Source organism: Chiloscyllium punctatum, chromosome 10 (assembly GCF_047496795.1).
Source record: "Chiloscyllium punctatum isolate Juve2018m chromosome 10, sChiPun1.3, whole genome shotgun sequence".
In the NCBI taxonomy this organism is placed as follows: Eukaryota; Metazoa; Chordata; class Chondrichthyes; order Orectolobiformes; family Hemiscylliidae; genus Chiloscyllium; species Chiloscyllium punctatum.
The window spans coordinates 87,038,064-87,057,989 of record NC_092748.1 but is presented as its reverse complement, the minus strand read 5'-3'; the positions used below and the strand labels follow the sequence as shown (position 1 = coordinate 87,057,989).

The 19,926-nt window shown below is 40.8% G+C and overlaps 1 protein-coding gene across 1 annotated transcript in view; it reads left to right on the top strand.

Moving 5' to 3' along the window:
* Positions 1-19,926, top strand: part of LOC140482363 (low-density lipoprotein receptor-related protein 1-like) — a 1,932,271-nt gene that overhangs the window by 1,815,536 nt on the left and 96,809 nt on the right. Inside the window, exons 73-75 of the mRNA XM_072579726.1 lie at positions 1,006-1,140; positions 6,833-6,967; positions 10,040-10,162. Coding sequence (XP_072435827.1) covers positions 1,006-1,140; positions 6,833-6,967; positions 10,040-10,162 — 393 coding nt within the window. The remainder of the gene's footprint in view (positions 1-1,005; positions 1,141-6,832; positions 6,968-10,039; positions 10,163-19,926) is intronic.

Below are 19,926 nucleotides of genomic sequence, written 5' to 3'. Positions count from 1 at the left end.
AAGACACACTTGACAAATAGTTCATTGATTCTTCAGCAAAGCAAAAATATTGTTATTTTGTTTTTATTCTTAAGAAATACTTTTCTGTAGAGTTAGGGGCAGCAGGAGTGGACAGCTGATTTCACTGATACAGGCTCTCCTCCCCTACCAACCCCAGCAGCCCCAATAGACATGAATGTTTCTGCTGGTCAAATGGGAAGTTTAAAATTCATGTCTTCCACCAAGCAAGCTGTCTGTGGAAGTACAACTATATGATGGCAGCTAATCCCAAAGCTGAGGACTGAGTATCAATTCCAACCTGTGGCTTCAGATGTACACTAATTCTGCACCAACATTGATCGGCCCCGACTAACTTGACAGTCGCACATCATTACCATCAGTTTTGATTTTAAAATGTACACTGTCAACATTTTGAATAACCTTTCATAACCATAAAAACATAGAAAATTGGAGCAGGAGTAGCTCATTTGTCCATTCCAGCTTACTCCACTATTCAATATGATAATGCAGATGATCCAACTTAACACCTTGTTCCTGATTTCTACCCATACCCTTTGATCCTTTTCACCTTAGGGGCTATATCTAACTCCTTTTTGAAAACATTCAATGTTGTGATCTCAACCCTTTTCTGTGGCAGAGATTCCATAGGCTTACCACTGTCGGGGTAAAGAAAGTTCTCCCCATCTCACTCCTAAATGGACTACCCCATATCCTTAGATTGTGACCCCTCCTTCTGGAGTTCCTGGGCATTGGGACCTTGTCTAGTCCTGCTAGAATTTTATAAGTTTTTTTAATGAGATACTCCTCATTCTTCTAAACATCAGTGTATATAATCTGAACCAACCCAATCTTTTTTACAAATGAGTTTTGTCATCTAAAGAATTATTCTGGTAAATCTTTGTTGCACTCTTTCCAATGCCAGAAAATCCTTAAGTCTGTGTGCCTTATATAACATTTGGCATTTGTGCATCATGCATCATAATTCACTGTCTCTTTAACTAATAGGTAAGCAAATTCAACAGTCATGTGGGAAGGATAAGTTTACATGCAGCAATGGGAAGTGTATTCCTGTGGAACTACAATGTGACATGTTCAACGACTGTGCTGATGGTGGGTCTGATGAACAAGACTGTACTCGAAGTAAGTCCTAATTGTAAAAAATATCAGTGCAAGTGTAATGCCTTGAAATTTGGTAATACACACAAGTGCAGCAGGTCTGCAATGCTGAACATGAGTATAATGATATCCTCTCGCCCTTGCTTTGTGCAGCTCTGTTGATTTCCTGCAGAGAAACCTTGGCAGTGTAATTGATGTATTTCTATAGAATTGCTATGGCTGTACTCTTTGATGTTTTTTTTCATTTTAGCTTTATAAAAGATACATACATATTAATAATTCCATCAGGACTCTTATGAGAAATGTCTAACTTAACCGTCTTAGAACTACTAGACTTCTGACACAACTATAAATGTACAGGTTACTTGTATGATTATATATTAAATATAGTCCAGTCCTTCTTGTGTTTCAAAGCAAGGACCTGATAAGAAGCTGAGAAATATTTGTGCATGTGTCAGTTGCCACCATTGTTCAAAGATTTCTTAAACATTTTAACATACAATTCAGAAAGTCCAATTTTCAACTGGCAGGAGCAACCAAAGGCTCGATATCTATACCTGTGAAACAACACACCGTGAAAACCATTTAAGTAGTCTGGCCAGTTTTGTTAGTTTATTTTATTTATCCCCTGTCTTGTTTGTTTGACTGCCTGTCTTTTACATGAATGGGGGCTGAGAATGAACATTTTAGGTTGAAAGCACAGATGTTAATAAAATCATCATGTTGTTTAATTTTCTCTCTGCTAAACTTAATGTGCATTGATAAAAGTTAAGTCTTTTATTTAGAATGCAAAACTGGTGCATGGACATTAATTATTTGCAAGGTCTGGGATTGATTATTGAAAATTCTGGTGACGAACCAGGAGAGAGACTATTGGGGATCTTTGATAGTTTAATTTTACAATACTGTGAATACAGAGGTAGAAAGGCTGCTTTGATTTAGCTGTCTGTCTGTATATTATAAAAACAAGCTGATTGGCATGCAATCCAGTAAGCTTTCGTAGCTGTGGAGATGGTGAGTGAGTCAACACCTAACACGCCCATATCCATATTTAGTCTAAAATAGAGAAAATAGTATCCTAAGTGTTAAGATCAGCATCTTACTGGTTGTGGCCTTTTCTGCAGTCTGAACTTTCGTTAATTTGTTCATCTTAAGAGGTATATTTAGAGAAATCTTCTATTTTTCTCAGTGTCTTGCTTACTTGCATAAAGGTTGGTGAGATACCTGCACTACCTCTTTAATGGAAGGCCTGTCTTCTTCTTAACAAGCAGCTTGAAATCAATCAATCCAGACCTTCCTCTGAAGCCAAGTCTCTGGAAAGGAAATCTCATTCAGTGAGAGCTGCCAACCAATCAAGGACTAGCAGGTTTTGGACAGTTGGCACTGCCAGCTACCAGGTGGCCAACATTGTGAGGGCCAAAAGTGTCAAAGTGGTGCTTCTCAGTACGGGCGTTCTGGGATTGGGTGGGGTTGGATGTTACAGGAAGATGGATCAGAAAGAAGCATCAGGACACTAGTCACTCTCAGCAGCTATCCCACCTGTCCTATGTTCCTGCCTCAACCAAATCCAACTTAGTACTGATCAAGAAACCCTCCTCCCCTCACAACTGACAGCTTCCCATACTAACCACAGGGAACTCATTAACTGAAACTTCCAACCTCAATTTTCTTCAGTGAACAAAAAAAAGCCATCAGTCCTGTAACATCTCCAGCTTCCACCTCAAAAGACAACAGTATAATGACTATTGTGACTTATGTCCTAATGATCAAAGAAAGAGTAGGGCCGATCAGGGATAGCATAGGGAATTTGTGTGTGGAGTCTGAGGAGGTAAGGGAAGCCCTAAATGAGTTTTTTGCTTCTATCTTTACGAAAGAAACAAAGTTTGTAGTGAATGAAACCTTTGAAGAGCAGGTGTGCATGCTGAAATGGATAGAAATAGAGGAAGCTGATGCGCTGAAAAGTTTGTCACACATTAAGATTGACAAGTCGCCAGGCCCGGACCAGATTTGTCCTCAGCTGCTTTGGGAAATGAGAATGTAATTGCTTCGCCACTTACGAAGATCTTTTCATCCTCGTTCTCCACTGGAGTCATACCTGAGGACTAGAGAGAGGCAAATATAATTCCTCTCTTCAAGAAAGGAAATAGGGAAATCCCCGGCAATTACAGACCAGTAAGTCTCACGTCTGTCGTTGGCAAGGTGTTAGAAAGGATTCTGAGGGATAGGATTTATGATCATCTGCAAGAGGATGGCTTGATTAAATGCAGTCTACACAGCTTTGTGAGGGGCAGGTCATGCCTCACAAACCTTATCGAGTTCTTTGAGGATGTGACTAGAAAAGTTGATGAGGGTCAAGCTGTGGATGTGGTGTATATGGACTTCAGCAAGGCATTTGATAAGGTTCCCCATGGTAGGCTCATTCAGAAGGTCAGGAGGAATGGGTTTCAGGGGAACATAGCTGTCTAGATACAGAATTGGCTGGCCAACAGAAGACAGCGAGTGGTAGTAGAAGGAAAATATTCTGCCTGGAAGTCTGTGGTGAGTGGTGTTCCACAGGGCTCTGTCCTTGGGAGTCTATTGTTTGTAATTTTTATTAATGACTTGGATGAGGGGATTGAAGGATGGGTCAGAAAGTTTGCAGATGACACAAAGGTTGGAGGTATCATTGACAGTTTAGAGGGCTGTTGTAGGCTGCAGCGGGACATTGACAGGATGCAGAGATGGGCTGAGAGGTGGCAGATGGAGTTCAACTTTGATAAATGCGAGGTGATGCATTTTGGAAGGTCGAATTTGAAAGCTGAGTACAAGATTACGGATAGGATTCTTGGCAGCGTGGAGGAACAGAGGGATCTTGGGGCGCAGTTACATAGATCCCTGAAAAATGGCCACCCAAGTGGAGGGGGTTGTTAAGAAAGCATATGGAGTTTTGGCTTTCATTAACGGGGGATTGAGTTTAAGAGTCTTGAGATCTTGTTGCAGCTCTATAAAACTTTGGTTAGACCACATTTGGAATACTGCATCCAGTTCTGGTTGCCCTATTATAAGAAAGATGTGGATGTTTTGGAGATGGTTCAGAGGAGCTTTACCAGGATGCTGCCTGGACTGGAGGGCTTAGCTTATGAGGAGAGGTTGACTGAGCTCAGACTTTTTTCATTGGAGAAAAGGAGGAGAAGAGGGGACCTAATTGAGGTATACAAGATAATGAGAGGCATAGATAGAGTTGATTGCCACAGACTATTTCCCAGGGCAGAAATGACTAACACGAGGGGTCATAGTTTTAAGCTGGTTGGAGGAAAGTATAGAGGGGATGTCAGAGGTGGGTTCTTTACACAGAGAGTTGTGAGAGTATGGAATGCGTTGCCAGCAGCAGTTGTGGAGGCAGGGTCACTGGGGACATTTAAGAGACTCCTGGACATGCATATGGTCACAGAAATTTAAGGGTGCATACATGAGGATCAGTGGTCGGCACAACATCGTGGGCTAAAGGGCCTGTTCTGTGCTGTACTGTTCTATGTTCTATGTTCTATGTTATAATAGTGTATTGCCTTATTCATTAACCGTTTTTTCTTGAGCTTATGTGCTTTCTGTGAGTGTGAAATTCTGTTTGGGTTTGAAAAATAGACATTTATGTTTCTAAAAAAATAAGCAAGAAAACCTGTCTTGAGATTCATTTTGCTCAAGGCATTAAACCACTCTCTCTTTAAAACAAATTTTGTTGCGGGTACTCTAGAGATGGATAAAAAATTAGGAACCTTCCTACAATCTCGTTTCTGTCTGTAACACATGGCCAAAATAACTCAGAGTACATTCAATGAACTTTCTCCTTTGGATGCCAAAGACAAGTCAGAATTTTTTGCTCCCCTGAGCAGTGTAGGCAGAGGCAAGATGGATGAAAAAATATGGTGAAAAAAAAGCTTCTTGATGTTGAGTGTAATTTCTGATTTTCCCCGAGACTTTAAATAGTGAGTTCTGAACCTCACTGATGAGGTTTCCAAGTATTGTTTCCAAGTATTTGCATCTCATTCTTAATCTAAATTTGTCTCATTTTTGTGCAGCTCCCAAGCCTCCTCACTTTCCCTGAGAACTAAGCAGTGCCAGACATGAAACTCAGAGTGACTACCAAGCAGCAACAATTCATTGATTGTTTCTCTGGGCTTTCACTAATCTCTGTGTTCACCATAATTTCCCCACATGTTCCATGGATCCTATCCTCCTCTACCCGTGACACACCACCAGTCTCATCACAACACCATGACTACTTTTGCACCAACTCACATACCATTTCATCCCTTCAGGTCTTCACTTGCAATTCTGAGATGCATGATTTGTATCTTTCTGGCAATTCATTTGGGCCATAAGGACACAAGTACTTCTCTTGCATCTAGACACTGTGTATCTTATGTCTCTTTATAGTTTACTTGAAATCTGCCAACCTCTCCAGTTTTTATTCTTTTTAGGTATACAAGCTTTTTTGTGCTTACTCACAGGCTTTCAGTCTCTGTGACTTGCATTATTATTTAGTACAATAAGATAGGCATGCAACTAACCACCATCTGATGCACTGAGCAATCAAGGTGGTGGACATTTTTCTGAATGGCATCTTGATAAGTCAATGTCACACCTAGAACATGTGTCAGCAGGTTACCCAGCAAACGTTGCATGTGCTTCAGTCAAAGGACCGTGTGAAATGAATGTCAAAGTTCTCAGAGAGGGGTCAACCACGTACGGTCAGGAGTGTCACCACACTCAGTCAAAGGTATCGTCCAATGCTAGTCTATCAGTTTGCCACCACCAGTCCTGTAAGTCAAGTACAACCAGTTCGGGAATGACAGGCCTAACAGTTTGGGATACAGTGGAGACATCAGTGATGAGGAACAAAGGGAGGTCAAGTTTTCTGGCAATGAGACAAAGAGAGTATAATGACAATTGATGGAAGAGCAAATAGTGATGATGTAGGGGCAAAGGAGGTGATAGGGTGTCTGTATTGAGTGTGTGGGAAGTGCAGAGGGCAGCAAGTGTTTGAAAATTAAGAGGAAAAGGTGGGTGAGAGCCCTTGACTCGAAATGATTCATACATTAATTTGAATTATGGCATATAAGTAACGGTGGGAGGTGTGCAGTAGCAGAATTAGAATGTGTCATTGCCGCGTGAGTGTCAGATAGCAGAGAGAAGAAGTAGCAGTTACCTTTGTGAAACACAGATAGTTATTGTAAATAAATGTGGCCCCAGCACCCAATTCCTGTGACACTCTGTTTGTTACAGGTTGAAATGCTGATGTACAGTACCAACCACCATGAAACTCTTTTGATAAAATACTTTGCCAACAAGATGGGAAAGTATGACCAATTAATTCAATAAGTTTGAAAAAAATTTGTCATTAATGGTAATCTTGAAGAATAGATTCATTTGATAAAGTGCATATTAATTAATAATTTGAATAATGAATAATTTCATTTGAATAAATAGTATCTTATGGCAACCTCCAATATACATACTCAGTGTGTAAGTCAATCCCAGTTTGGAAAGACTTTGCTGAATTCTAACGTTCATTTTTATATCATGATCTATCAGTATCTGACACATAAAGTTGGTCATTCTCTCTGCCGGTATGAACTGTTTTACTGTATATATGCTTTGTCCCACTGGTTTTCTTTGTGATTTGCAGATTTCCATGATGTCTATGTGTATTTTTGTCATTTTTTGGTTTTATTTTCAGATTATAATGAGTTTAATTGTGATCAAGAGACAAATCCTTGTGGGATTGATGCCTATTGCAACAGAACAATGTTTTCACTTTTCTGTGAGTGTCAACCTGGCTTTCAAAGGAACAAAGCCTCAAAGCAGTGTGAAGGTAATTAAATTGTTCTTTATGGCATAGGATGTCACTTTAGAAGAATTGTATCTTACATTTAATTGAGAATGTAGATGTTTGGAGCAAGACTATTTTTGCCATTCAATGAGTTCATGGTTGATCTGAATTTTTTCCCAAATCCAGTTTCCTGTTTGCTCTCCATAAGCCCATAAATCCTTCCATACATGATGTTGGGTCAAACCTTAAATTGAAGAATTTATAAAAGTGACTACAATCTGACTCTTTTAACTCACAGCAAAAGGTAGAAGAATCATTCAGTAATAAAATTTGACCTTTATTTTTAAGTTCATTTAAAATAATTTTATGCAGTGTAATCCAGAAGATTGCAAATTACAAGTTGATAAGACCATAAGACCATAAGACCATAAGACATAGGAGTGGAAGTAAGGCCATTCGGCCCATCGAGTCCACTCCGCCATTCAATCATGGCTGATGCGCATTTCAGCTCCACTTACCAGCGTTCTCCCCGTAGCCCTTAATTCCTCTAGACAACAAGAATCTATCAATCTCGGCCTTGAAGACATTTAGCGTCCCGGCTTCCACTGCACTCCGTGGCAATGAATTCCACAGGCCCACCACTCTCTGGCTGAAGAAATGTCTCCGCATTTCTGTTCTGAAATGACCCCCTCTAATTCTAAGGCTGTGTCCACGGGTCCTAGTCTCCTCTCCTAACGGAAACAATTTCCTAGGATCCACCTTTTCCAAGCCACGTATTATTTTGTACGTCTCTATTAAGTCTCCCCTTAATCTTCTAAACTCCAACGAATACAATTCCAGTATCCTCAGCCATTCCTCATATGCTAGACCTGTCATTCCAGGGATCATCCGTGTGAATCTCCGCTGGACACGTTCCAGTGCCAGTATGTCCTTCCTGAGGTGTGGGGACCAAAACTGGACACAGTACTCCAAATGGGGCCTAACCAGAGCTTTATAAAGTCAAAGATAGAGTGAGTTAGACTTCTGTCCTTTCATCTTTAAGGCCTGAGTTTAATGGAAAATCTCCTCAGCAGTTTTGGCTGTAAGATTTATGTCATGTTTAAATAGGAGCCATTATGACTGTAACTCCAAAAGATAAAAAAACTGGAAGTGTTAACTGGAATGAAATTTGTAAACACACAGATTGATGTCCAATACACAAATGTAGTTATATGCCGAGAGATGTTGTCGCCTCCAGTTAGGATACAAGCATATTGCTGGTTTAGTGCAGAAGGAACTTGACAATCAATTCATATTTATACCTCTTACATTTGTTTGCTGCTGGGACTGAACATCAAATGCCCATAAGCCTTATCACAATGATCAGTTTAGCAGAAAACATTGCAAGAATATCAAGAGTGAACACTTTTTTTTAACCTTTTGAATATTTTCCGTGCTGTGCAGATGTATGCTTAACAACTCTTATCCAAATATAAAGTTAAAAATCACGCAATACCAGGTTATAGTCCAACAGGTTTAACTGGAAGCACACTAGATTTCGGAGCACCGCTCCTTCACCAAGTGATTGTGGAGGACACGATTGTAAGGCACAGAATATATAGCAAAAATTTACAGTGTGATGTAACTGAAGTTATTTATTGAAAAATGCTTGAATTTCTGTTGAGTCTTTCATCTGTTCAAGTACCATGATAGTTTCATTTCTTTCACGTGTAAATCACAAAATCTTTTTTTTAAAGTTGCATTCTCAGGTTAACTGTAACAACTGGTGTTAGCTAGACAATATGTTGAAGATGTTAGCCCCCTGTGTTCTCTGTCTATGCCATGATGTTTAGATTGATTCTAATCCAAAAAGTGAGATAATGGTTTTATATGAATTCATACAGTCTTTGAGCAAAGTACAATGTAACTCTGCAAGTACAAATTCACACCACAAAATATATGTGTGCGTGTGGGTCTTTGTGCCTGTCTGTGTGTGTGCCTGTCTGGGTTGGGGGTTGTGAGTGTGAGAGAGATTGTATATGTGTGTGTAGTGAGTGGAGAGTGTCTTAAGTCTGTGAGGGGGTGCATGTGTGAATGTGGGAGTGTGTGTGTGTGTCTGGGATGGGGGGTTGTAAGTGTCTGTGAGAGAGTGTATATGTGTGTGCATGAGTGTAGAGTGGTCTAAGTCTCTGAGAGGATGCATGTGCGAGTGTCGGAGTGTTTGTCTGTAAAGGTGTGTGTGAGTGTCTGTGTGCGTGTCTGTGTATATGTGTGTATAGGAGTGCCGGTGTGTAGTGTGGCATGAACCCAAGGTCTCAGTTGAGGCCCTTCCTATGGGTATGGAACTTAGCTATCAGCCTTTGCTCGGCCACTTTTCGCTGCTGCCTGTCCTGAAGTCCGCTTTGGAGGATGGTCACCTGAAGGTCCAAGGTCAAATGTCCTGGACCACTGAAGTGTTCCCCAACTGGGAGGGGACACTCCTGTCTGTTGATTGTTGTGCGGTGCCCATTCATCTGTTGCTGTAGCCTTTGCTCGGTTTCCCCAATGTACCATGCCTCAGGGCATCCTTGCCTGCAATGTATAGGATAGACAACGTTGGCTGAGTCACACGAGTACCTGCCATGCACATGGTGGGAAGTGTCCCCATGTGTAATGGTGGTATCCATGTCCACACTCTGACACGTCTTGCAGCGCCAACCGTGACAGGATTATATGGAGTTGTCCTGAAAGCCGGGCAGCTTGCTACGAACAATGATCTGTTTGGGGTTTGGCGGTTGTTTAAAGGCCAGCAGTGGAGGTGTGGGGAAGTTCTTGGCAAGGTGCTCATCCTCATTGATAATATGTTGTCATTCATCTGATGTTGTCATTCCTTATCCAAATATTAACAGCGCGAGTTAATAGTAACACATCGCAGTCAGAACTAAATGGATGAATGATAAATAACACAAACATAGTGTCCTGTTCAATTTTGTCATGTCTCATTTTCTGGATCTGGAATGTCAAAATTAAATTAAATTATATGGAAGACCTTCTTAAGTTTCCATCAATTATTGATGATATTGATCCAAGACCATTAATGTTTTTAGTGCATTCGTTAATGCAAAAAGATCTTTCATATTTGAATTTTTTTTCCAGATATTAATGAGTGCCTTCAATTTGGAACTTGCTCACAATACTGCAATAACACAAAAGGGTCATACTTGTGTGCCTGTGGAAAAAACTACAGAGAAGCTTACAACCACAGTTGTAAAACAGAAGGTAATGATGCAAACTGATTGCATACTAAATTAAAATTTGTATGCAGTAATTGTTAAATGTTTATTTGTGTTTAAATAGTGCAGACTCATTTTGAATGTTCATTGATTGAATAATTGGGTGAGTTGGCTGTGAGATGATATTGAGTTATTGTTATTTAATGTGTGAAGAAAACACAATGAAAGTATATTTTTGATGTTTTATAACTTTACATTTGTTTGCAAGTTACCATAAAATGAAAAAAATGTCATTTCTGCATTTTAGACCTTGCAGTAAGACTAAAATTTGAACAAATTTAAAATGTGTAGACCAAATCAAATTTTTAAGAAAAGTGGAATTTTCTCTCTAATTATTCTTGACTTGTTAAAGAGATCAAATTCCAAAAAAAAAGCTCACATTTCATGATCACCAATTTGGGCTTTTAAGCCTTGAAGGGAAGCAAATACAGTAGTGCCTCGACATACGAACGACCCCGTTCACAAACAAATCGGTTTACGAACAGGATTGTACGTAAAATTTTGCTTCAACGTACGTACGGAATTCAAGGTACGAACGAAGGTACGAACACAAAAAGCCCATGGTTTCATTGTAATTGTTCTGCTTTGCTACGCGCGCTTTGGATATCTGAACAATAGGAAAATTGATTCAGTTCGCGAACCGGGGTCCCGGAACGGATTAGGTTCGTTAGTCGAGGCGCTACTGTATTCTAACTTTTGTTATTTCCTCTGCTGTTATTCTACATAATGTTTAGACCAAATGTGATATGAAAGTTCTAGTCAGGATAGCACGATAATAACGAAATAACCAAAATTAATCAATGGATCAACTAGATTAAAAGAATGAGAGCTGATTTTTCTGGAACATATAAGATTCTGAGCAGGCTTCAGAGGTAGAAGTTGGGATGATGTTGCCCTTAGAATTAGAGAGTTAAGAAGTACTATGGGCACAGGCAGAAGTGTCTTTACCTCTGAGCTGGAACCTCCAGCTTCAAGTCCCACTCAAGGGTTTTTGACAAGAAAGGTATGTTGTGGCTTGGCCACACAGGTTGATTATCAGTCTTTAAATCCTTCCAATATGCTTGTGGAAGAGCAGAAGGGTCTCCCGTTCAGCCAGAACCCTACAGTGGCTCTAACTCAATCGTTTCTCCATCTTAGAAAAATCCATGTATAAGCTGTTACCATGGGCTATATTTTGTTGTAAACATCCTTCTTGTTTGACATGACTATCAAATTTGTGGAGCACAGTTTCAAAAGAAAGGGTTTACTATTTAAGATGGAGAGTAGGAAGAATTTCTTCACTCAGAGTGTTGTTAGTTTTTGAAATTCTCTGCCAGGGAGAAGAGTGTAGTTTGGGAAATTGAATGTATTCAAGGTTGAATTGGACTAAAGTTTGATTAACAATTAAGTCAAGGGTTCTGAGAGCCAGGATAAAATTTGAGCTAAGCTGCAAGGCTTTTTGGCCCAATACCAACTTCTATTTCTTTTTTAAAAAATTCATTCACTGGATGTAAACATTGCTGTCAAGGCCAGCACTGAATTTCCCTCCACTAATGTCCTTTGAAAGATAGTGCTAAGCTGCCTTTTTAAACAACTCCAGCCTGTATAGCTTAGGTACCCAAAAAACGCTATTGAGGACGGAGGAACTTTGTCCCAATGATAGTCAAAGAATGGCAATAAAGTTCCAAGTCAGAATGCTTTCTGGCCTGGAGGGGTTCTAACTGTAGTGATGTTGCCACATTTCTTCAGCCATAGTATTTAATAAGATAAGACAGTGACACTCACACTTGTGTCACGTTTAAAATTAATGAGCGAACCATTGATATAAACAGATTCTGCCAATTTCAAACAAAAGCAAAATACTGCCAACGCTGGATATCTGAAATTTAAAAACAAAGTGTTAGAGAAACTCAGCAAGTCTGGTCGTATCTGTAGGGAAAGAAAATCAGTCCCCCTTCTTGGACAAAAATTCCAGAAGACATTGGGAATCTCAGGTCCTCGATATTTTTAGTTTTTGCAAGGGGTCTGACTAGCTGCCTCTATGAACTACTCATGATTTTCACAATCATGGTTCCTGGAGTCATTCAAGTGATTAACAGCTCGATTGAAATGAGAATTTGGAATTTTTGATGCATGAACCCCAAAATGTGGTGACGAGACCAGGCAAGACCATTCATGTTCAGTCCCTGGATTTCTGGGGCTGGGAGTCAGGGACCCTTGGGGAAGGCCATCCAGTACTCTTTCTGGTTGGAGTTCATGTCTGCTTTGAGATTGTTAGGTGTGGAGAAGATTGTAAGAAATTGGAGCATAAACCCCCTTGGAACTATCCAATTCATCAAGACCTGTCAACAGGATGCTTTGTGTCCCAAAAGGCTAGAGATTATGATTTGGATGGTGCTGTCTTAGGAACTTTGGCACATTGCTGCACTGAATCTTGTAGATGGTATATCAGTGCTACTGTACATTGGTTCAGAATGGGTGTTGATAGGGTATCAACCAAGGGGGCTGCTCTGCCCTGAACAGTATCACAGAACTGAAGAAGTGTCATACTGGACTCAAAACGTTAGCTCTATTTCTCTCTCCACAGAGGCTGCCAGACCTGCTTAGTGTTTGTTTCAGATTTTCCAGCATCCACAGTATTTTACCTTTTTATATTCTCACACTTCTCTGTATTAAATTCTACTGGCAATTTGCCTTCCCATTCTACATACTTACAAATGTTCTGCTACATTTAATGCACTTCTATCATGGGCAAATCTTGAAATATATTTATTACATGTCTGAATAAAAAAGGAGTAATATTGTTCTTAGCATATAACTTTAGGTATCCTTCACTATCACTGGGTCAAACTCCTTGAATTCCCTCCAGAATAGCAAAGTGAATCAACCCACAGCAGGTGGACTACAGCAGTTCAAGAAGGTAGCTCATCAACACTCTTTCAAGGATAACTAGGGACAGGCAGTAAATGCTGGCTGGCCAGCAAAATCCATATCCCATTAATTCATTTTAAAAATGACCACTGTCCACCATAAAGCAATCTGAAAGACAACTTTTTCCATTGCTTTCTATTGAACATTGTGAAACAGTTTTTAAAATCTAATTTGCCATTGATCTCCTATTCCATGCAACTTAATTTTGTTAACATTTAATACTCCTGTCAAAATGTTTCTTAAAATTTACATAGGCAATCTCCATTGCACCCCCTTCATCAACTACCTCTGCTCCTTCACCAAAAAACTCTACTGGATTAGTCAAGTAAGCTCTGTCTTTTACCAACTTGTGCTGACTCTCCATAATTATGTCAAACACTGTCAAGTGCCTGTACATTATTTCATTGATTATCACTTTTAAAGCCTTATCCACTGATAATTTTTAACTGACAACCCTATATTTACTCGAGGTAAGGACCATGGTTCAAGTTGAGAGGACAGATACATCCCATCTCTGGTGTGATACTAAATGTGATGAATGCCAAGATGTAATCAGAAGGAGCTGAGTGAATCTAGTACCTAGATTGGGAGAAGGGGTGTCAGTGTCCCCCTTCAAAACTTCTCCCTGGGTTCATACATAACTTGCTGAGAAACATTGAAATAGAGCACCAAGATTACGAGTGGAGACTGCAATCTGAGGAAGTAGCAAGAGAGGAGAATGGAATTAATTGTAAGCATTTTATGAGACCCAAAGAAAATGCTTTCAATCACCCTAATGTTTTATTGGAGGAGCTGTTAACTCACTCATGAATAACTGGTGAACGAGTAGGCTGGCAGCTCAAAGGCATTGAGCAGATTGAGAGAAATTGTGGAAATATATACCTGAATGTCAGTTGCTAACACATGTAACCTAACCATGTTTTTTTTAATTGTGTCAAAAATGTAACTTGAAGCTGAGGAATTTTTTTTGGGCTTGTGGGCGGGGATCTTATTCAAGTCACCAACTAATTTTCATAAATTCTACTAGAGTCTCCTCAGAGATTCAGACTTTATGCTCTCAGTTCTTTTATTCTGATTTCATTCTGTATAATATTGCTGGTTGCCAATCCTGTTTGGATGTAACCCTGCACATTTCATGAGATAAACCTTTGCTGAGACTCAATCTACACCAACCTCCAGGTTTCCAACAGCTACAATATGTTTTTGTTTCAATCCAGATGCCTTCAATTTAACCAATTAGATTGTCCTTGAGCATTAGTGAAAGTCATTTATTGCAATCTCCCCAAAAATTTCATAACTAGTAAATGTAAGTATTCAAAGAAAACATTTAAAACTCTTGTTGAATGCCCTAAAATTTGCTTTCATTGGGTTGCTTACAGCGACATCTGGGAGATTAATCCTCAATAACTAGATACTTGAGGAAGATTCTGAATGGTTGGCAGGTCTAATGACACTGGCAACAAATGTCTGTAGCTAATACATTTAATTCAAATGTGCCACCTCCTGTCATAAATTTAACTTATTTTTGCTATGTCCCCTATTAACAATAATGGATCTGACTATATATTTCTCACTTTGATAAATGCACACATCACAAACCTAATTCTGGAGGATTTTATTTTATATTCTATTCTGCCATCAACTTACACAATACATCTTGATTAAAAATTGAGATGCATCTTAAAACTGAGAGGGAACTTTCAATTTTTGAAGTGCGTATAATAAAACGTGGATTAAATTTTTAATGTAAGAGATGAATTTCTCAGTAAATAAGCATATCATGTAAACTGGCTGCAAGGACAGCAGACATATTAGCTAACGATGTTAAAAAAGAAATTGTGTTTATTATATGCATATAGCAAAAAGAGTTGTCAGGCTAAGGGAAAAAAAACAAGGAAGTGGAACTAACTAGATACTTGGATTGCTGTTTGAACCAGCACAACCATAAAAGTATGGAGGAGATGGTGGTATTGTAGTAATGTCAATGGACTAGTAATGTAAGTCTCAAGCTCTAATATTATGGTGGTATGGGTTTGGCAGATCATGAAATCTGAATTCAACAAAGAAATCTGGAATTAAAAGCTAGCTATTGCCAATTATGTAGGTAAAAACAATGACTGCAGATGCTGGAAACCAGATTCTGGATTAGTGGTGCTGGAAGAGCAAAGCAGTTCAGGCAGCATCCGAGGAGCAGTAAAATCAGGAACGGCTTTTGCGCGAAACGTCGATTTTACTGCTCCTCAGATGCTGCCTAAACTGCTGTGCTCTTCCAGCACCACTAATCCAGAATCCATTGCCAATTACATACCGACTATTGATTGTATAAAAACACGTCTGGTTTACTAATGCCCTTTAGGGAAGGAAATCGTCTGTCCTCACCTGGTCTGGTCTACCTTGAGTGCGCTTGTGATGTAGTGGTAATGTCCTAAGATCTGGGCCAGAAGGTCTGTGTTCAACTCCCACTTGCTTCAATCATAGCATGTTTGAAATGGCCTAGCAGCTCACTCAACTCAAGGGCATGGGTATCAAATGTTGGTATTGCCTGAAATGGGCACATCCTATCAGGAGAGTCTCTTTGAAGCAATGGTAGTGTCCCCCTTCGAGCCAGGAGTCATGGGTTCAAATCCCACCTGCTCCTAAAATCTGTACATGTCATTCTGCTTTAATGGCATTTCATCAGCATGAATTGGCTACAACACGATTGATGGATTATGGACGTGTTGGATAAAGTGAACTTTCTACTGAACAGATATAGCAATTTTCTATTAGTGATCTTCTACAACGAGATTTTCCATAGCGTGATTTTCTGTAGTGCGTGTTTGCAGAGGAACATAGCTGTCATGTTATAGCAGAGTGACCTGTAATATCATCTGTGAACATCTTTTTAAAGGCCCATTGTCCTAAATGCCAGTCAAGCATTTAACCAGACGGTGGCAGCTTTTGGCAGGATGAAGGATCCCAGGAGCAGAATAATAAAATTTCCACAGTTCAGATACATATAGGCGATTTGACCCATATAGTCTACACCAACCCTCTGAAAAGCATCTCACCCTATCCATGTAACCCCACATTTCCCATGGCTAATCCACCTAGCCTGCACATCTCTGGACACAATAAGGCAACTTAGAATGGCCAATCCATCGAACCTGCACATCTTTGAACTGTACGAGAAAATTGGAGCACCAAGACGTAAGCCATGCAGACATAGGGAAAATGTGCGAACTCCACACAGACAGTCACCCATGGCTGGAATTGAAACCAGGCCCTTAGTGTTGTGAGGCAGCAGTGCTAACCACTGTGCCATCATGCCACCCTATTCCGGCCTGCTGAGGACTGCCTGGTAATCAGAGATCAGCAGCTTTTCATTGATTGACACCACAACCTGGGAAGTCATGGCTGCTGCTGGCAGTGCACTTCCTCAAAGCCCAGATCACCGTGGGGCCCAAGCTCAGGTGAGTAATGGAGGGAGGGGGTCATGGAGTGTGACAGAAAGGAGGTTGGCAGGAAGGGATGAGGGGATGTAGGTAGATGTGGCTCTCACCAGGCTCCCCTCTCCCAATGGTGGATGCTTCAATCATGTTCTTACTGCATGATCCCTGGGAAGCCATTGGCAACCTGAGATCCTGATGGTTGTTTATTGCACTTCAACACTTGATGTATCTCTGACCCATGGCTTGGTGAGTACAGGTAGTGGTGGAATGGACCCTTAAAGGGGCATTAATTGGTGACTGCACGCGAAGGACCTTCCCACCACAAATTAATCAGAGAAGTGGAAAATAGCCTCTTTTTCTGCTGACTGATCCTCAATTCTAAACCTTTAATTCAAAATGAAAGAATTCTTGTGTTACAAGCAAACGTGGTGGCATAATTGAACTACCACACATTTTTTTGCACACATTGCTCTTCATCCTGTGTTTTGTTAAGAATGAATGAATGAATTGAGAGAGAACACCTGTTCACTCAGTTAGTGTGATGGAAGATCAAAGAGAAAATCAGACAGCAGCTAAGTGAGAAAAAGGACAGTTTCCACATTCACATCCATTCCATTAACAGCTCATTAGAAATGGGAACCAAGCCGATAGAAGCTCAGCAGGTTCAATCACCCAGAATTGTTTTCTAAAACCAAGGCTTATTACTGATCTCACTTAGAGTCAGACAGTCATAGAGATGTACAGCATGGAAACAGAGCCTTTAATCCAACTTGCTCATGCCGACCAGTTATCCTATCCTACTCTAGTCGCATTTGCCAGCACCTGGCCCATATCCCTCTAAACCCTTCCTATTCATATACCCACCAAGATACCTTTTAACTGTTGCAATTGTGCCAACCTCCACCACTTCCTCTGGCAACTCATTCCATACACGTACCACCCTCTGGGTGAAAACGTTGCCCCTTAAGTCTTTCCCCTCTTACCCTAAATGAATGCCCTCTTGTTCTGGACTCCCCCATGCCAGGGAAAAGACCTTGTCTATTTACTCTATCCATGCCCCTCATTGTTTTATAAACTTCTATAAGGTCACCCCTCAGCTTCCAATGCTACAGGGAAAACAGCCCCAGCCTATTAAGCCTCTCCTTGTAGCTCAGATCTTCCAACCCTGGCAGCATCCTTGTAAATCTTTTCTGAACCCTTTCAAGTTTCACAACATCTTTCCAATAGGAAACAGACCAGAACTGCACTCAATATTCCAAAAGTGGCCGAACCAATGTCCTGTACAGCTGCAACATGGCCTCCCAACTCCTGTACTCAATACTCTGAACTCAATATCCTATCTATCTGTGACTACTTTCAAGGAACTATGAAGAAGAAGGTGGGAAGAACGTACAGGAGATTTTATGGTCATGAACGAAACTCCCATATGGTATGTTGCCTCCCAGGTGCCAGGGTCAGGGATGTCTCAGAGCGAGTCTACAGGATTCTTAAGGCGGGGTGGGGGTGGGGGGATGTTGAGCAGCCAGAAAACATGGTACACATTGATACAAATGGCATCAAGGAAAAGGGATGAGGACCTGAAAAGAGAATCTAGGGAGTTAGGTTGGAAACTAAAAGGCAGGACAAGCACAGTTGTAATCCCTGGTGAGGCTAGGAACAAAGACCAAGTGCAACTGAACATGTTGCTGCAGAGCTGGTGTAGGAGGGAGATTTTCAGATATATGGATCATTGAGATACCTTCTGGAGAAGATGGGACCTGTACAAGGAGGACATGTTGTACCTGAAATGGAGGGGTACCAATATCCTGGGCTGGAGGTTGTGAGAGCTCTTTTGGAGGGTTTATACTAGTTTGGCAGGGGGATGGGAACCAGAGCTACTGAACAGAAGATGGAGTGTCTGGTAAACAGGCAGATACAGCTTGCAGAGAATCTGTGAGGAAAGATAGACAGTTGATAGGGCAAAGTTGTAGTCAGTGTGATGGGTCGAAGTGTGTCTATTTTAACGCAAGAAGTGTCAGGAATAAGGGTGATGAACTCAGTGCATGAATCAGTACTTGGAATGTTGTTGCCTTTACGGGGACTTCGATATCAGACGGGTAGGAATGATTGTTGGATGTTCTGGGGTTTAGATGTTTCAAAAGGAGTAGGGAGGGTGGTAAAAGAGATGGGGGAGTGGCATTGCCACTCAGGGATAGTATCACAGCTGCAGAAGAGAAGGTTGTCGAGGAGGATTAGTCTACTGAATCAGTGTGGGTGGAAGTCAGAAACAGGAAAGGAGCAGTCACTTTATTGGGAGTTTTCTGTATTCCACCAAACTCCACACCCCCCCACCCAACCATAGCAACAAAACAGAGGTGCAGATTGGGAAGCAGATTTTGGAAAAGTGCAGAAGTAACAGGATTATTGTCATGGGTGACTTCAATTTCCCTAATATTGATTGGAACCTCCTTAGTGCAAATAGTTCGGAAGGAGCAGACTTTGTCAGGTGTGTCCAGGAAAACTTTTAGACTCAATATGTACATAGGCCAACTAAAGGAGAGGCCATATTGGCAATGAATCAGGTCAGGTGTCAGATCTCTCAGTGGGAGGGCATTTCGGTGATGATGATCAGAACTCCATGACCTTTACTATCGTCATGGAGAGGGATAGGAGCAGACTGTATGGAAAGTATTTATTTGGGGGAGGGGAAATTACAATGCTATTAGATCAGAACTATGGAGCATAAATTACAATCAGATATTCTCAGGAAAATGCACCACAGAAATGTGGAGGTTTTTTATGGAGCACTTATTGTAAGTGCTGAATAGATTTGTCCCACTGAGGCAGGGAAGGGATGATAGGGTGAAGGAATCTTGCGTGATAAGAGATGTGGGACATCTAGTCAACAGGAGGAAAGAAGCTTACTTAAGGTTGAAGAAGGAAGGCTCAGACAGGGCTCTAGAGGTTTACAAGATAACCAGGAAGGAACTGAAGAATGGACTTAGAAGAGCTAGAAGGGGGTATGAAAAAGCCTTGGCGGGTAGGATTAGGAAATCTCTATGTTCTACACTTATGTGAGGAAAAAGAGGATGGTTAGAGTGAGGGTAGGGCCGATCAAGGATAGTGGAGGCAACTTGTGACTGGAGTTGGAGAAGGTAGGGGAGGTCCTTAATTAACACTTTGCTTCAGTTTTCACTAGTGAGAGAGACCTTCTTTTTTGTGAGGGCAGCGTGAAACAGGCTGATATGCTCAAACAGGTTGATGTTAAGACAGAGGATGTACTGGAAATTTTGAAAAGCATGAGGATAGATAAGTCCCTGGGCCAGACGGGATATACCCAAGTTTATTACAGGATGCAAAGGAAGAAATTGCTGCACCTTTGGCAATTTTCTTTGTATTCTCACTATCCACTGGAATAGTACCAGATGAT